The 19,822-nt window shown below is 40.5% G+C and overlaps 1 protein-coding gene across 3 annotated transcripts in view; it reads right to left on the minus strand.

Annotated features, from left to right (window-relative positions):
• Nucleotides 1-19,822, minus strand: part of TRRAP (transformation/transcription domain associated protein) — a 236,450-nt gene that overhangs the window by 62,407 nt on the left and 154,221 nt on the right. For 2 of the 3 annotated variants that reach the window (XM_089682733.1, XM_089682735.1), the window contains 3 exons: nucleotides 8,803-8,994; nucleotides 6,025-6,220; nucleotides 1,624-1,889 (listed from right to left, as the gene is read on the minus strand). In XM_089682733.1, the coding sequence (XP_089538859.1) occupies nucleotides 1,624-1,889; nucleotides 6,025-6,220; nucleotides 8,803-8,994 (654 nt within the window). The remainder of the gene's footprint in view (nucleotides 1-1,623; nucleotides 1,890-6,024; nucleotides 6,221-8,802; nucleotides 8,995-19,822) is intronic. The other variant, XM_089682734.1, reaches the window with a different exon arrangement.

Raw genomic sequence — 19,822 nt, forward strand, 5'->3', positions numbered from 1 at the left:
TCCAGCCAAGCTTTATTTTACAAAATGCACTTGTAAAGCTCCCAGGAAATTATCCCATGAAAAGGCAGAGTCCTACAGAGAAAACACTGCAGCTAATGGGTCCTTGCACAAGGTTAAACCAGACTTGTCAAATTAACACTTCAGGATTTGGTAATTGGCTTTTTTTTTTTTCTTTTAGCAGTGCTCCCTACTGTCTCTGCTCACTCCATCATCTGACCCTGGTCTGGCTACTGTCTAACTAAAGAACCGATAAACTTGCGGGCTGTTTATGCACTTAAACTAATCTCCTAATGGCAGGATATCAAAGGCTCTCTGCTGTGTTATTCTTTTATCTTCTTAGAATGATCAGATTTTTTTTTTTCTGGCACTAAGGATCATTTCATCTGATAAATAAATGTTCAGTTATATGACAGATTGTTAAGCTTTTGCTTATACTTCCGACATGCCAAATTGGTCACAATTCCCTACATTATTCCATTAAAAGAACGTTAAATGTAAAACTAAAATAACATCACAAAAACATTACTTGGAGCATTTACAGATATACATGTAAATGTTTTTACACTTTGACAGATATTTTAAATTGCATTTGTATGAGCTGAGAGTGAGTACAACCAAATATTTTACATCAGCTAATGCATTTTTCATTAGACTTAAATTGAAACTTTGGTCAGCATTTTTTCTTTTGCCTTGCATAATGTGATGAAGTTAGAACCTGTGTCATGTTTTATATTGCCATTTAGGTCCCTGTTTTAGAAAAAGCACCTTATTAGGTTACAAAACAAAATCCCTGCAGTGTGCTCTAATCTCACATAAAGTGTTCATATCAATGTATGTGTGAGTCAGCTATACAAATGGTATCTGTGTGGGTCAAATACTTGGCACACACACTGAACAATGATTATACCTAACCCTCCTGAGACAGACCATGACCCTAAGACCCGTCTACAACATATTTTCAGGTCTTTGAAATATTGAAACCATTAAAGACAACAAGGTGAGCTCTATTCACTCTGGACATTAAAAGATTGAAACATACTTTTAGTAATGCAGCTAAAAATGCCATGTGACCCATAAACCTTTACTATAAAATAATAATAAAGTCCAAAGTAGTAAGATCTTCCAAGTGTCCCAATATCTTCTATAATTGATCACCAGTGCTATATTGGTGCAAAGAAATATTGGGACAGGTCGATAATTTGGTGGAAGATCTTACTACTTTGAACTGTATTATTATTTAATAGTGAAGGTTTGAGGGTTGTTTGGCATCTTTTGCTGCATAATTTACTGAGGGGTGGAGTGCAACCACTATCGTACTTGAAGCAACCTTGTTCAATTATTGATTTATAAGCAGTCTTAGACTTATGTTTGTGTTTGATGATTTTTTTATGGTGTAAGGGGTAATCACGTATGGCTGCACTGATTGATAATTAGGTTTGGTTTATACTTTTAGAAGTACCCCTGTCTTTTGTGTTTTCAATATTTCACAGGCCTGAAACTAACACATTCACAATGTAAAATTTTGTATTTAGGTCATAAAATACCCAAAAATATTTTACACATGAAGCCTATAGCTGCCGTGACCTGTCATTGTACCCACTACTCCTCCACTTAGGAGCTTACCTGCATGCATTCATTCTTCCCCATGACTCCAGCCAGTTGAAGATAACATTTGACCTGCTGTCGGATCTTCTGGAAACAGTCCACAATGGGTACTGTAGGGATGGTGTGAATACGGCTCAGAATGTCCAGTGCTACATTCACCAGTCCTTGTTTCCTGGCGATCTTTCCATACTGGATGATAGCAGAGGCGGAGGCGTGCACACCCAGCATTGCATTGTTGGAGCTTGGATCATGTTGAGTGCTGTTGTCATATGCATTCACTATAGCTATCAGATGACAATAAGTTACTACGAGTGATTCATTCATGCACTGGAAGCATTGATTTTAAAATGTTCATGGAAGATTATTAGCCTCACTGATAACTACAAACATGATAAACATACAATAATATAACAGCAATCGGCAGTATACAAAGTTAATATTTCTAGCTGATATGATTATAATGATGCAATTAGAATGATGTATAATCTTGTGTTTGCTTTCACATGGTATTATTAGATAGCACAGAAACTCTTCCACCAATGGTATATGAGGTCTGAGTTGCTGAAATTCCAAGCAATTTGTAGGTCAATTACTGAACAACTGACATCTGGCATTTGAAGCTAGTGACAGAATGGCCAGATTTAAAGTTACTCAGGTTATCAAGCAATTTGTAGTTGTATAGATAAGCACTGTAGCCAGCTACATAAGCAAATAATTAAACCTCCATCCAATGACTTTTCATGCATCAAAGTAGAAGTCCAGGCAAAACTATTTGCCAAATTAGATTGACTATCAGGTTTTAATTGTAGTTCTTAGGGGAGGGAGATTTGCTCACTTTTTAGTGAATACAAAAGGACATCAAGGCATTGTTCTGAATGGAGACACAGACCTCATTAAACCACAAAGGGTTCTAACCATACCCCAATAGAAAAAGGAGATTTTTTTTACTGTGTCAATCCCCTTTAGAGTTCGTTCACACCACAGTGCAGAGACGTCAGTTTTTCTGCATGTCTTCTGCAAGGGTGCAATTAAATCAATTGTTCTCTATGTGCCCTGTTCATACCACTATACTGGTATCACGTGCAGATTGTTTCTGCTTTATTGAAGCGTGCATGAAAACGGATGTAAACTGTGGTCTCTGCAAGAGAAATCTGCACGTCAGTTTCCATCAGTTCTTCTGCATATGGGGTGTGAACGAGGCCTTAGAGATATTCTGATGACTTCTTGTCCTGACAATATAAGAAGCTATGTTAAATCTGTTCAACAGAGACAAAGACCACAATAGAAACAACAACTAAGGGTAACCCTTTTACAGTCTATACAAAGCTAATATATTCTTAGCTAGTGTTCCACTTTTAACTGCAGCTGGGTGTTACTGTGAATACCATGCAAATTATTCCATACAGCAAATGAATAATCATGATCAGCCAGTAGTCATACCAGATGTTGTTGTGTACGGTTTTGAGCGAATGGTTGCTTTGTTGAAAACTACCCAGGAAAAGCTGGGTGTTGGTTTTAGCGGTTTTAAATAAGTTGGTATACATCAGTGGGCAAAAAATAACAGCCAACAGAATAGGGCTACAGTATTCCATAGAAGCTAGAAACACTGGTATTGAGAGTTAATCACACATTGAATTAAGACAATAAAAAAAGTGATATTTGCTAATGGGACTTAACGAAGAGGTTCAGTTCATAGACTCTGCAATAAAATGATGCAAAACATCTAACAGTCATCCGTTCCATAGAAAAGGAAATGGAACCATCATTAATGTAGACAAGTACAAACAGGTCTTCACTGCTTGTAATTCTCTGATTTGCCAAAGTGTGGCTGACTTCGGCTGGACCATGTAAGCCCAATTGTTTTTGAAAGCAATGCAACTTGTTTCAGCAGGTCTGATGAGGGTTGTTTCCGTTCTCATAAAAGTATTAACAGATGTGTTTATAAGGAGCATAATGCAATTATTTTTGATTCAATAAACCAATATATGTTCATATTTAATGTGGTGCAGCAGTGCTGCTTCAGATACATTAGCAAACTGGCTCCTACCTAAATTTGCCCTAGTATGTGAATGTGAGTTAGAGACCTTAGATCGGGGGTCTCCAAACTTTCTAAACAAAAGGGCTGGTTTACTGTCCTTCAAACTTTAGGGTGGCCAGACTGTGACCAGTGGGAGAAGAAAATGCCCTGGCATCACTGGGGGTAAACAATGCCCCATCATTAGTATCAATGGGAGGAAAAATGCCCCATCATTGGTATCAATGGGAAAAATAGTGCCCCATCGTTTGTATCAATGGGAAAAATAGTGCCCCGTCGTTCGTATCAATGGGAAAAATCGTGCCCCATCGTTCATATCAATGGGAAAAATTGTGCCCCATCGTTCATATCAATGGGAGAAATAGTGCCCCATCATTCATATCAATGGGAGAAATAGTGCCCCATCATTCGTATCAATAAGAAAAATAGTGCCCCATTGTTCGTATCACTGGGAAAAATAGTGCCCCATCGTTAGTATCAACGGGAAAAAAAGTGCCCCATCGTTAATATCAACATGAGGAATAGTGCCCCATCTTTAGTATCAACGGGAGGAATAGTGCCCCACTGTTAGTATCAATGGGAGGAATAGTGCCCCTTCATTAGTATCAATGAAAGGAATAGTGCCCCATTATTGGTATCAATGGGGGAATAGTGTCCCATCACTGGTTTCAATATGAGGAATTGTACCCCATCATTGGCGTCAATGGGAGGAATAGTGCCCCATTGTTAGTATCAATGAAAGGAATAGTGCCCCATTGTTGGTATCAATGGGAGAATAATGCCCCATCATTGTTGTCAATAGGAGGAATAGTGCCCCATTTTCGATATCAGTGGGAGAAAATATGCCACAATTTTGACAGCAGTGGGAGGAATAATGCCTCGAGGGCTGGATAAAAGCAAGCAAAGGACCACTTTGCAAATTGACTACGCTATATAAGTACCTGTAATAAATAATAACAATAATAATTCTATGTAATAAAAAAAACAAAAACTTTTTACTCTAAACTGTTAGAACAGTCTAACTAGACATATTATGCTGATTAGATTGAATGCTGAGGACTTCTTGTATTGTTCAGGGTACATCGCTACCCATGTGCAACTTTTCCTTGCTAGTATAAAAATGTATTTGATTGGCTGCCTTTTTTGCTTTCCTGCTTTCACCATGGGTCATGCCCTAGAAAATCCTCTATCAATTTGGAAAGTCCAGTATACACTAAAGCATTTGTGCTTTCAATTAAATGAATCAACTAAAAGACTTTAGGGAACTACTAAGACCTTACAAAAATGCTACTGAACAAAGTACTGGCTCCTTCAAAGGCTCCCTATCCTTAAGGCCCCTTTCACACAAATGTTCCGATAGGGTCCGCCTGCCTGTTTTTCAGGTGGACCTGATCGGAACCTCTATTCTCCTCTATGGAGCGGTGGGTGTCCGTTTACACCCACCAACATCCAATCCGATAAAAAGAGACAGCTGGGGATCCATTCACCTTCCATCTGTCAGATCGGAATCAGATGGAAACGGACAGGTGGTCGGTTTCCATCCAACCGCCCATAGAGGACAGCGGGCTGTGTCTGTGTCTGCTCTGCAGCAGCTTGCTCAGCAGAGAGATACCCCACTGAGCAAGCGGATCCACTGATGGGTCCGCCCCGTTTGAAAGGGGCCTATATCAGTCACCCCTGAAAAACTATATGAGCATCACAGAACTGAAGTGACATCAATGCACCTCGAAATGGCTAAAGCACTCATTCAGTTTTTCAGGCAGTTTTTAAACCCAGTTGTCTTATTAAAGTGAAACTCCACTACCTGAATCAACATTTGCTATTTTTAATCCTAATGCTCCTAGCATTAATAGATATGAAAGTATATCATATTCACTTGTTTTAAACTAGGCAAATTATGTCATACATCCCAGGAGTCTTTAGAAGGGGTTTTACCAGCTAAACACACCTTCTTGCCTGCATACATACTTGAGACAAGGGCAGAAGGATGCCAAGAAGATTGCTAAATGAACCATCTGCCCTTACTCAAGAATGCCATAGCCAGAAAAGCTAGGGGTGTTTTTGTAAGTGATTATTCAGTAAAATAAAGCATAAAAACATGGATTGATGGGTGAGTTTGCTTTGAATAATAAAAATGAAATAATAGGGCTTTTGGATTGTGGTTCTCAAACACAGTATAGGTACACTTTAAGTTTAGAAAAGATTTAGTAAATGCTGGCAAACAAGACACAAAAGGGTTTGAGCAATTGCAAAACAATTCCAGGCAGCTTCTTGACTAGATGAAATTAGATTATTCACAGCAGCTTTCTATTGAACAAAGAATCTTTCTCACCACAATACAAAATGTCAAACTCTGCAAGTCTTAACTCCTGTGCTATACCCACCTTGGTAATGATGCTGCCTCCACATAAAGATACTGCTCCAGTGAGACAAGTCATCTGAAACAATTGGCAGTCTGTTCCGCCAGGTTTTCACCACGGTTTTCATGTCATGGAGACTATTGTTCCTTCCTAGGTTGGTCGGCTGAAGGCCTGCATTAATCTGGGCAGCTTCTTGAAGCTCAATGATCTGCTGAGCTGCCTGAAAGTAAGAGATCGAGATTTTGAAATGGCAACATTTGTTTCTGGGCTTGTTTCTCATGCTTTTTACTGTAAGCATAGTCCCTATTATAACCAATAGTTATGGCTTATTCTATTTGGCAGACTGAGTATTTTTTGATCTGGAAAAAGATTAGAAGTGGAAAACTACTGCTTCAAATAGAGAAGAATCAATAGTAAATTTAGACATCAGGTCAATGAGGTCCCCATTGAGACTACTATTCTAATTAGGAGAAGGCTTCCTTGAGATTGCTCATTCAGTTGCATTGTACACATTAGGCAGGCCACAGACAGGCCGTTTATCGGCCGAATTTTCGGTTGATAAACGAAAAATTGGTCGGCCCCGTTGCTGCCACCCATGTCCATGAAAAATGGCCGTTTTTCGAGGATTTCCCAGCATGACCAATAAAAATAAATGAGGAGATCCGCAAAAAGGCCGATGGGCTGGCCCAACTAATGGCATGAATATCGGCCGATTTTTCATGCGGACAAAAATTCGGCCGATAAACGACCCATCTATGGCCTGCGTTAGTTTGTATGTTCTTGCATGGGTTCCTCAAGGAACTTTGGTTTTCTTCTACAATCCAAAGTAACAGCTTGTATGGGCCAACAATACAGTGCCACTGCAGCCCTGAAATCCCAAACCAGTGTTGTCAGCCTTGCCTTCATGACTACAGAGTCCTGCTAATCCCCCACCTCATTGGATTTCTCATCCAGAAAGACAATACTTCAGTCTTGCTTCCAAATAAGCTGTCCACATGGTGTGCACAGGGAAAGGAGGTTTTAGGGGAAGGCCAATGTCAATAGGAAATGATCCCAGAGTAGCTGGCCATGCAAGAATTTTACAAGCCTAATGACGTCACAGGATTAATATAAGCCATGTCTCGATAGAGAAACAAGGTAAAAAAATGAATGCTGGAACATGTTCTAGAGGAGGTGAAGGAAGCTGGAAAGTAAGTCTGTTTACACCTGGTGCCACTTAGAGCCTCACACAAGGATAATATGGGCTTGATTTACTAAAGGCAAATAGACTTTGCAAAGTGCAAGTGCATTTGTTCCAGAGCTTAGTAAATAAGATACAGCTTAACTTTGCAAAGAATACCCAATCACATGCAGGGAAAATGAAAAAAAAAAAACCCAAAAAAACCTTTTGCTTGCATGTGATTGGATGATGGAAGTCAACGGAGTGTTGCTCATTTAATAGGCTGTAGAGCAACTGCTCTTGCAGAGTGCAACTGCACTTTGCAAAGTGTACAGTCCATTTGCCTTTAGTAAATCAACCCCTATGTCTGAAGGAAGAGTAATTCTAAAGGGGGTGATTTACTAAAACTGGTACACTCACAATCTGGTGCAGCTGCATAGAAACCAATCAGTTTCTAGCTTTTACTGTCAAAGCATAATTGAACAAGCCGATGTTAGAGGCTGATTGGTTACTATGCACAGCTGCACCAGATTGTGAGTTCACCAGTTTTACTAAATTCCCTCCTATAGGTTCTTAGAGGAAATGCTAAAATTTAACAGCTTGAGCAAAAAATTGATTCAGCAACTAAAAGAAGGATGATGATATTTGGGGTAATGTTCCATTAACACATGTATTAAATCAGCTTCCTCTTTGGTTCTGGAGCAGCTAAGCCACAGAACAAAGATAACAATTGTATTTGCTGCTAATCAGCTAAATAAGATAAATGCCTGGAAACCCAGCTCACATTTACAAAGTCAAATCTCCTGAAACAAAATAAATTAAGCAAAGTAATAATTTTCACAATTATCACCGTATCAGCTCTCACAATACCTTAACCTCCTTTCTTCCACCATTCATCATGTAAATTTAATTTTCTTGCAGGTATTTAATCACACACTATCTGATATTAAAAAAAGTAATTACTGCAGCTGCAAACTCACAGTTCACTTTGTACTTTTGTCATTCATTGTCTTTAATTCTTGTGTTGAGATGTGAGTAAAGCATATGTATGTAGAGGTATATAAGGTAAAGATAAGCTAATATAATACATGTAAGTCAATACACTCAAACAACAGATATTGGCTCAAAAAATGTCCTATATTTGTGGAGTCCTGGTCAAGATTTGAACCCAGTCCTGGCCTTCACAGATATCTGTGTCCCCCGAAAGTATTTCCACCTTTCTCTGGTATGGGTGAGGGACTGAACTCCCACCCCAAACACTTGCTCAAGGAGAAACCCTGATCAGCTTCAGATTGGAGAAAAGCCAGGACTCAACACACAACATACTTGTGAGAATGAAATCCTCTAAGCTTCACACCAAAGAAAAAAAAAACACTAGCAAAAAACTGAAGTCCTGACTAATGGGGAGAGGTTATGCCTAGAAGGAGACTTCCATAGTAATGGTTATGAAGATGTTCTATGTCCTGTGATGTATGATAAAGAAAACACTTTAATATGTACATAGGAAAGGTTTACTGATCATTCCTTTAGGAATGTAAGATTTTAAGATTGCTTTTCATCCAACATAGCAAGCTCTACATCTGCCTGGCAACAAATTGTGGACTGTCTCCACCCCAGCTTAAAATGTTCAAGCATTAGCCTACCTGCAACAATGGTGTATGGACATGAGAGACAACATATGGAAGTCTTCTCCATTCCCGGATAGCCAGGCTGCTTGCCATTTCAACCAGTCGTTCGATGTAATTCAGTTGCTGCTCCTCTGGGTGGCAAATTGCCAGGTAACCACGGTACATATTCACTTTCCATGCCATTTCTTTTGGACAACTTAGTTCCACCTAGGGATAAAGTACATGTATAAACATAAGTTATATGTAAATATACTAAATATATTAGCTACAGATATTGTGTGCAGCCACAAATGAACTACAGGATACACCCAAACACAGAACCGGCTCTATCCAGGGGTATACGTGGATATGTATGTTTATGCTTGGAGCTGCATATACCTGCATACAGCTGTATTCTGTAATTCATGAGTGCAGGTGGTTATATGAAACATCTGTGGTGCCTGGGGGCTGATCCATGGGCGTATGTTACATTATACAGCACAAAACATCTATGTGCATGAGCCCTAAACATACTTTGAAGATGAGGTTCAATGGCAAAGGTCATCTTAAAGGAAACTTGCCATTAGAAAAATGCATAGCCTGCTGCTCCATCTGAAAATGCTAGCTATCTGGCTGTCGCGCTGGTTTTCTGGCTTCAGTATTTATTGGGTTAATAACTGAAAGTCCAACTGAGGAGTGGGCAACAGCAAACAAAATGCTAACAGGCCCACGAAAAACAACAGAACTGGGGGCAGCCTGCAGCACAAGGAGCCATATGAAGGACCTTACAAGCAAAGCTGGCATGACATGAAGCCGGAAAAACCATCTGAGTATCCTAATGCAGAAGAGCCCAAGAGTCACCAGTTCTTTTACAGTGTGCTTTTTTGTTTGCTCGTGTCCAACCTCTTTCAGGTGGCAGTATAAGCCAACAGTATATGGCGTCCGGTGTCCCCCAATGGACAAGAAAAGAAAAACGTTTTGCATGACGTTTCACTTTACAAATGGGACTGCACAGTGCAGTGGGTACCCAGAGCAGCAATCAGATTTCATTTTACAGATGTCAGACACAGAATAAAAACTGACTGCTATAAGTTACTGCACTGTGCACTTTCTGAGTCTTCAAACCTAACACTAAAGCCCTATAATTTGTACATCATCTCATCTATCCAAGCAAACCTATGGCTTCAACAAGGAAAGATTGAGTTGTATAAAGTATTAACGCCTACTTCCATCTTTGAAGGTTTACTCAGAAATGGGTAAACACACAAAGCATTTATGTGTTTTCTGCAATCTATTTCAAGATTTCATGACATTCCTAAGGATCAAATGAAAGAGAAGCAATGACAACACAAACACCAGGTTACACAGAATAAATGTTTTAAATGTCTATCCTGCTTGCCAGACAACAGGAACGGCTTGCGGTAAAGAACGCCTGTCGCTCTCCTCCCTGTGGGGAAAAGAATGACGTCCTATGGCAGCCCAAGTACACCGTGCAACACAAGCAAAGTCAAACAGCGACAGCGGAGCATTTAATCGGGAAAAACAAAAGAACCAATGTCTTTGTAATTCAATTGATGAAGGAGATAAATACTGGTACGTTAGAGCCTGAAAATTCAAATAAAACACTTTATTTGTTCAACAGGTCAGGAAGCTTCTGATGTCAACCTATCACGGCATTAACGGAATTAAAAGGCTACTGTAATCAGATTTCTAAGGGGGATTACTACTCTCTCTTCAATGACTATTTCATTTGTCTGAAAATGGAGCAAATAATTTGTATAAAACATACATCATACAGTTATATATGTATATAGTCGGGGTTGGAATGACCATTTGACACAGCAGGTGTGTTCCTATAGGTAGCAGAACCAAACGGGGGTAGATGTTCTCTGTACTGCTCTCATGTAACATTTTTATTTCCCATCATCAGTAGAAATAAAGACATTTCAAAATCTAATTTAAGCTTATATATAGTTTTAATATTGCAAGTCAAGTAAACAAGAAAATGATCTGTGTAAAAAAAGGTGACCCAAGCAGAAGGATGTAGGCCTACAGGCTCCACTTGTGGAGACCTGCCTCTGTATAAAACGTCTGTGTGAACATTTACTTTATATTTCACTTTATCTCACATAGACACAGATATGTAGGGCTGCCACAATTAGTGACACATAATGCAAATATCAAATGACAATGTTACATACAGCATCTACAGTAGATCAGCCTCTCTCAACCAGGGTTCCATGAAAGCCTAGATTTCTATCGGTTTCTTGAGCAATGAGTAATGTCTGCCTCTCAGAAGAGTAACCACTGAAACTAATGATCTTTTTAACTATCTGTAGGGGGTTTTTGATCCCGGTTTCCACAAATCTAAGACACATTCTTCTTATGGACTATCACGCTGAGCTGTGTATCTAGTAATCATTAGTAGGGATTTCTTGAGACAGAAATGCTATTTCAAGGGGTCCTCTGTTTTATAAAGGTTGAAAACGGCGGATCTAGATGCTCCCACCAACTTTAACAGTGTCCACCATAATTTAAAGACTTTTTTTTTCAAATGTAAACCTGTCTAGGTGTAGTTTAAAATAACATCAGACTAAATAACCCATGATTGTCAGTGTTTCTTTTCAGGCCATTATTATTATTTGTTCCATTTCATGATTGTTACTGGTTTTCTTTTTCTTTTTTATGCTAGGAACGCTACATTCTTTACGCTTTTAAGTATTATTATGTTTACAACTTACTGACCATGCAAAGTTATCATGACCTAGACTAGAGTTGTATTAACCTCCCTAGCGGTATGATTATTTCAGATTTTTGGTGCTGAAAGCGGTACCATTATTTTGCATGGAAATATGTATTTTTTTATTGTAGGCCTGTAATTTTTAGGAAGAACTCACTGAAATCTGTCCGAACAAGAGTCTATTAACCACTTCCCGTCCGGCCGTTGTATATAAACGGCCGGACGGTGGCACTGCAGGGTCGGGTGGCCGTCTATAAACGGCCTCCCCGCACCCTGCTTGTGCGCGCTCCCTGGGAGCGCGCAGCACCGCGATCCGGTGCCCGCTGTGTCCTCCGGACACAGTGAAACACAGATCGTCGGACGGGACCTCTGCACGAGATCCCGATCATGTGATCACTGATTGGCCAATCAGTGATCACATGCAAAGTAGTAAGCAAGATGTCACTTGTGACATCATTGCTTACTACGTGTGAAATCTGTGAATGATCACAGAGGTCACATGGTACAAGGCTATTCACAACAGCCTTGTACCATGTGACAAGCTGTGATCAATCACAGCTCACTCAGTACTTCTCAATGAGAAAGAGAAATGATTGCTTTTACATCCTATATGGGTGTAAAACCAATCAGTGTAAAAAAAAAAAAAAAATCTTCATCACCCCCCACAAGTAGTACAGTGTCACCATGGTGACACTGTACTGCTAGGGTGACAGTATGTAAAAAATAAAAATAATAATATAAAAAAATAAAATAAAAATGTAAAAAAAAATGTTTAAAAATGATAATTTTTGCTTATAAACTAATTTGGATTTTTTTTTTTTACTAAAAAGATAACAGAATAAATTTTGGCTAAGATTTATGATGAAATATTATTTGCAAAATTTTATAAAAAAAACACTTTTTTTCAACATTTTTGGATATTTCATTTACATAGCAAAAAAAATACAAATCCCAGTGGTGAATAAATACCACCAAAATAAAGCTTTATCTGTCTCAAAAAAATGGTAAAAAATTCATTTGGGTACAGTGTTGCATGACCACGCAATTGTCATTCAAAGTGTGATAGCGCTAAAAGCTGAAAATTGCCCTGGTCAGGAAGGGGGTAAAAGTGTCCGGTCTGGAAGTGGTTAAACATCCCGGGTAGGATAAAATTTGCAACACGAAATCATAATTTAATAAATAATCATAAAAATTAACAATATAATAATAATAAATTTAATTCAATAATATAATCAAACCAAAAACACTGAAATTTGAAATAGAGCGCCAAGTTCGCACATCGCTGAGCAAAGTCGCAGAATCGTTTTCAGTGTCTGATGACGAATTTCCCCCACGAATCATTATCACTCAATTCTGCAAGTGGTTCTGATTTACTATCGCTGTTCTCTAGCTGGTCTAAAACCGCTTTTGACCTAAAGGGACACTTTTTGGACGCCATGGACGTTTCTCAGTTTCCAGGCAGAAAGAACAGTAAAAATGCAGGCAGGGCGCCGGACAAAGCACTCAGGACAAAATGTATGTGAAATGGGTTGAAACAGCAATGTTTTACTATGTAATAATCATTTTCAAAAAAATTGAATTTTTTAAAATTTTCAAATTTGCCGCCGTTTCCGGCGCCCGTACGTCCCGACGTCACAGGGACCAGAACACGGAAGCCGGATGCCGGCATCGGCTGGAGGAGATGGCCGCGGACGCTGCAGGGGACACATCGCGGGAGCGAAGGACAAGGTAAGCGCTGCAGTGAATCCCTGAGCAACGCTGCATGGTAAGCCCGAGTGTAGCTCGGGGTTACCGCTTTTGGTACTGAAACTCTACCCCGAGTTACACTCGGGAATACCGCCAGGGAGGTTAACTTAGCAGGGGTCCCCAAGACATGAAAACTATTTGAAGGGTCACCCTGCATTAAAGGGGTTGAGAAAGGCTGCTCTACAGTGTCTGTAGCTATAGAGGTCAAAGATCTCGTTTTAAAGTGCTTTTACTGCTTGTTAAGTAAACAAAGATTTAGCACTTAATGGGAGAATCTGTCTTCGATAGAAATATAGGAGCAGCCACTCCTGCAGTTTGATTCAATGTACATTCCATACTCAGGTCATTACATCATAAGTCACTGGGGGAGATTTACGAAAACTTGGGCACTCAGAATCTGCTGCAGCTGACCATGGTAGCCAATCAGCTTCTAAAGTCTGCTTGTTCAATTAAGCTTTGGCAATAAAACCTGGAAGCCAATTGGTTTCTATGCAGAGCTGCAACAGATATTGAATCATGCAGTTTTGGAAAATAACCCCCAAAGTCTTAAAACAAGTATACAGACAGCAAAAACAAAAAAAAACAAACAAAAGACAACAACCAAACTTCTGTCTTAGATCCTTCAGTTCATGAAACAAGTGAAGTAGTAATAAATGACCTTGCACCCTCAAAAACAAATGGCAGCTTTTATATTACTAGTCACACTACTTATTACTCTAGCAGTTTGTAAGGATGCCCTCTACTGGCCAGAAATTTAAAAGTGTAATGCTAGTAAAAAAAAATCAGGAAAAAAAAAAAAAAACACAGGGACAAGAGAGATGAAGGTGCTAGTGCAGTGTGGTTATAGGTGGGAGGGGCCAATGTGTAGTAGGCTGCACCCTCTATGCTCACCATCTGTTCCCAAGTGCATGGATGCTGGCGCCTAGATGACCTTGCTGCTAATAAGAGGTAGAGCCGCCTACAGTGAAGGTAAAATGCGTGGAAGGAATAGGGGGATGAGGGAAGATAAGGACAGTGAAGGGGGTTGTGTGTAGTTGGTCGATAGGGGGGTGGGGGGATTGGGTTGGGGTAGTGGTGCAGAAGTCATAGCCAAGAAGGGGTGGAATTGAGATGTGGATGGGGGATGCAGAGGGCCTGTGATGAAAGAGCTGAACCGTCCTCTGTATGTGGTGTACCCCTGAACCTTAAACTCTGAACTCTGTACATAGCTCACCACTGAATCCTGCACTTTGTACATTGCTCACTCCTGAACCCTGAACTCTGTACTTCGTGCACCCCTAAATCCTTCAATTTGTGTGTAGCAAACATAAAAAACTAAAATAATGTGCTTGCATAAGTGTGCACACCCTCTTTTGATTGGGGATGTAGCCGTATTCAGAATTAAGCAATCACATTCAAATCATGTTAAATAGGAGTCAGTACACACCTGCCATTATTTAAAGTGCCTCTAATTAACCCCAAATAAAGTTCAGCTGTTCAGGAAGGTCTTTCCTGACATTTTCTTAGTCGCATCCTACGGCAAAAGCCATGGTCCGCTGAGAGCTTCTAAAGCATCAGAGGGATCTCATTGTTAAGAGGTATCAGTCAGAAGAAGGGTATAAAAGAAATTTCCAAGGTATTAGATATACCATTGAACACAGAGAAAACAGTCATCATCAAGTGTTCATCAAGGCTCAACGTGTTGTACGTTCAGAGATGATATTCTGCATACCTTGGTTGTAATGAATTACTGTTGCCTTTATATCATCTCGAACCAGTCTGCCCATTCTCCTCTGACGTCAACAAAGCATTTTCATCCAAACAACAGCTCACTGGAAATTTTCTCTTTTTTAGACCATTCTCTGTAAACCCTAGAGATAGTTGTGCATGAAAATCCTAGTAGATCTTAGTAGATGAGCAGTCTTTTAAATACTCAGACCAGCCGTCTGGCACCAACAACGATGAAACGTTCAAATTCACTTAAATCCCCTTTCTTCCCAATTGTGATGCTCAATTTGAACTTCAGCAAGTAGTCTTCACCATGTCTAGATGCCTAAATGCACTGAGTTGCTGATTAGCAATTTGTGTAACCAAGCAATTGAACAGGCGTACCTAATAAAGTGGCCGGTGAATATATATCTATATCAGATTTTTTACGATAAATGCTATAATAAATAGTAGATATGTTCTAAACACAGCTCCAAATGTTTTCTGATATTCCAAGGCATCCCAAATTTTCCTTAAAGGAGGACGTGAATTGCAGACGCGCATTCCTCACCATGTAGTCCATTAGGACATGCCTCATTACAGAAACAATCTTTCACTACAGGGCTGTGCCTGCAGACACTGGTGGCTGTCACCTCTGCTCAACTTGAGAGCCATCACTGGCACTATCTGTCAGATGTGATCAATTCTCTTTTCATCTTTAGAATTAAGCACCAAATGTAAAAAGCATCTACTTGTCTGCTTAACCAGGAAATAATGTAACCTACACAATGTGTTCATTATTCCCAAAGACGTTTACAGATAGTTCTTAAAGTTTCTATCAGTGCTGTAGAAGCTGGAATTGTTAAACAGTACAATATGCTACTATACTGACATCAATAACTTAATTTTAAAAGTGTGTGCATGTATGTATGTATGTATGTATGTACACACACATACATACACATATATATATATATATATATACATACACACACACACACACATATATATACATATACATACACACACACAGTGAAGGAAATAAGTATTTGATCCCCTGCTGATTTTGAATGTTTGCCCACTCACAAAGAAATGATCAGTCTAAAAATTGAATGGGAGGTGTATTGTAACACTGAGAGACAGAATAGCAACACAACATTCAAAAGAAATGCATGGCTAACAAATTATGCACTGATTTGCATGTTCATGAGGGAAATTTGATCCCCTATCATTCAACAGGATTTCTGGCTACCAGGTGCCTTTCATACAGGTAACAAGCTGAGATTAGAAGCAGTCTCTTAAAGGGAGTGCTGCTAATTTCATTTTGTGACCTGTATAAAAGACACCTGTCCACAGGAGCAATCAAACAATCAGATTCCAAACTCTCCACCACACCATGGTGAAGACCAAAGAGCTGTCCAAGGATGTCAGGGACAAGATTGTAGACCTACACAAGGCTGGATTGGGCTACCAAACTATCACCAAGCAGTGGGCAAAGTGTGTGTGTGTGTGTGTGTGTGTGTGTGTGTGTGTGTGTGTGTGTGTGTGTGTGTGTGTGTGTGTGTGTGTGTGTGTGTGTGTGTGTGTGTGTGTGTGTGTGTGTGTGTGTGTGTGTGTGTGTGTGTGTGTGTGTGTGTGTGTGTGTGTGTGTGTGTACATTTTATATACATATATATAATTACTTTGTGGAGAAAGTAGATGAATGATGTCTGCAGCTGCAATGTGTTCATTCTCAAAATTCTCATGAGCGCTGAAGTCATCCAAATTCCGCTCACCTTGCTCCTTCCATTTTATATATATTTTTATATATATATATACACACATACATACACGCACACACACACAAATACATACAGTGAGGAGCAGAAGTATTTGAACACCTAAGAAACAGGAAGAATTCTGGCTCTCAAAGACCTGTTACTGTGCCTTTAAAAAGTCCACCTCTACTCCACTCATTAATCTAACTTAGTAGCACCTGTCTGAGCTCTTTAAAGACACATATCCACCCCACAGTCAGTCAGATGCCAAATACTACCATGGGCAAGACCAAAGAGCTGTCAAAAGACACCAGAGACAAAATTGTGGACCTCCACAAGGCTGGAAAGGGTTACGGGGCAATTGCCAAGCAGCTTGGTGAAAATAGATCAACTGTTGGAGCAATTTTTAGAAAATGGAAGAGGCTAAAGATGACTGTCAGTCTCCCTCAGACTGGGGCTCCATGCAAGATCTCACCTCGTGGGGTATCACTGATGATAAGAAAGGTGAGGAATCAGCCCAGAACTACAAGGGAGGAGCTGGTCAATGACATGAAGAGAGCTGGGACCACAGTTCCAAAGGTCACTGTCGGTAGAACACTACGCCGTCATGGTTTCAAATCGTTCATTGCACGGAAGGTTTCCCTGCTCAAGTCATCACATGTCCAGGCCCGTCTGAAGTTTACCAATGACCATCTGGATGATCCAGAGGAGGCATGGGAGAAAGTCATGTGGTTAGATGAGACCGAGGTAGAACTTTTTGGTCTAAATTTCACTCGTCGTGTTTGGAGGAAAAAAAAGGTTGAGTTGCATCCCAAGAACACCACTCCTACTGTGAAGCATGGGGGTGGTAACATCATGCTTTGGGGGTGCTTTTCTGCAAAGGGGACAGGACAACTGCACTGTATTAAGGAGAGGATGAATGGGGCCATTTATTGTGAGATTTTGAGCAACAAACTCCTTCCCTCAGTGAGAGCATTGAAGATGGGTCGTGGCTGGGTCTTCCAACATGACAACGACCCAAAGCACACAGCCAGGATAACCAAGGAGTGGCTCCGTAAGAAGCATATAAAAGGTTTTGCAGTGGCCTAGCTAGTCTCCAGACCTAAATCCAATAGAACATCTTTGGAGGGAGCCGAAACTCCGTGTTGCTCAGTGACAGCCCTAAAACCTGACAGATCTAGAGGAGATCTGTGTGGAGGAGTGGGACAAAATCCCTGTTGCAGTGTGTGCAAACCTGGTCAAGAACTACAGGAAACGTTTGACCTCTGTAATTGAAAACAAAGGCTTCTGTGCCAAATATTAACACTGATTTTCTCAGGTGTTCAAATACTTATGTTTAGCACTGCAAGACAAAAAAAATTCTTTAAAAATCATACAATGTGATTTCCTGAATTTTTTTTTAAATTCCGTCTCTCGGAGTGGGAATACACCTACAATGTGAATTTCAGACCCCTCCATGATTTCTAAGTGGGAGAACTTGCAAAATCGCAAGGTGTTCAAATACTTCTGTTCCTCACTGTACATACACACACTAAAATTTTGCATACAAATGTTTCGTATGCCTGCTTTCAGCCAGCAGGTAGCAATCCACTGTAGTTTCTTTTTTCACATTTTCTTGCCTCTCCCTATCTGCTTTGCTTTCCATATCTCAATTGTCCAAATGTATACACTGGCCGCATATGATTTGACTGAATGAAAGGGGTGGGCCAGAACAGTAAGGCTGGGGAGGAAGGGCCTAAATGATGTCAGATGTCCTCCAGTCAAAAAAAATGCACTATATGAATTGCTGCAACCTTTAATGCTTGTGGAGAAATGCTGATAGCTCGGTTCTCAGTTTTCCTTGAGCAGTGACTACCAATCTCTGGCTCTCTGCTCTGCCCCTCCAGAGTTCACTGGGGTGCCAAACTGTGAAAGAGGCAGGAGAGGCTGGCTCTCTGAAAGGCTGAGCCAGCTGCCAGTCCAGGTATCTGGCTGGATCCCAACATAAGGATCGGGATCTCTCCTGAGTCTGGACCAGCTCAGTGATGTAAACCAAGAGCAGACTTTAGCATGCTGTCGGCTGAATATGGCTCACAGGAGTGCAGAAGCAAGTGCACTCCTGTGACCCACAGAAGAAGTAGGGCCAAAAGAACTTTGGCCCCCCTTCTACTTTAAATTCGAAATAAGGATGAAAAGCTTGCCTATTCACTGCTGGAAGGAGCAGGGTGAGCAGAGCTGCTGAGAGTGGAATTTGGATGACTTCAGCGCTCATGAAAATTTTGAGAATGAATTGCTCCGAATATCAGCTATAGCACGGTTGTCCAGTCCTGGGAGGGCGCCATATGACGTTCTCCCAGAACGCACTCTCCCACACACCCCCGGCGATCTCCGTGATCACTGTATCCTATGGACATAGCTGATCATGTGATGTGGTAACAGGCCAATCACAGCAGCCTTTTACCACGTGATCAGCTGTGTTCAATGACACAGCAGATCACAGTTAAATGCTGTTGCCGGTTATCAGCTGCACTTTCCTCACGCTGTCACAGCATGAGGAAAGTACTGCCGATAACCGACAATTGTCAGAGGACAGATCAGTGATGCTCCGTGCCTAGCAGTACCGCCCACCTGTGCCCAGCAGTGCCGTACAAAAGTGCCCATCAGTGCCACCTACTTGTGCCCATCAGTGCCTAGCAGTGCCACCCACGAAAGGCCCAGCAGTGCCGCCAGACAGTGCCACCCATCATAAAAAAATACCTGTTTGCAAAATTTTATAATAGAAAGAAAGAAAATTTTTTTTTTCAAATTTTTTGCTCTTTTTTTTGTTTATAGCGCAAGCAGTAAACCACCCAGTGGCGATTAAATACCACCAAAAGAAAGCTCTATTTGTGTGAAAAAAATTTCATATAGGTACAATGTTGCATGACTGCGCAATTGTCATTCAAAGTGTGACAGCGCTGTAAGTTGAAAATTGGCCTGGGCAAGAAGGGGGTATAAGTGCCCGGTAGGTAAGTGGTTAAGACACCCTGCTGTTGCTGGGAACAGCATTGGCCTTTTATATGATACACACTACTAATAAACCTTTGCTGTTTCGTATAAACCAGAAGCCTGAATATGCTTTGATATTTTACAGAACAGTAGAATCCAG

This window comes from Staurois parvus, unplaced genomic scaffold, assembly GCF_062004578.1.
Source record: "Staurois parvus isolate SC_StPar_1 unplaced genomic scaffold, SC_StPar_1.0 ptg000297l, whole genome shotgun sequence".
NCBI classification, from domain to species: domain Eukaryota; kingdom Metazoa; phylum Chordata; class Amphibia; order Anura; family Ranidae; genus Staurois; species Staurois parvus.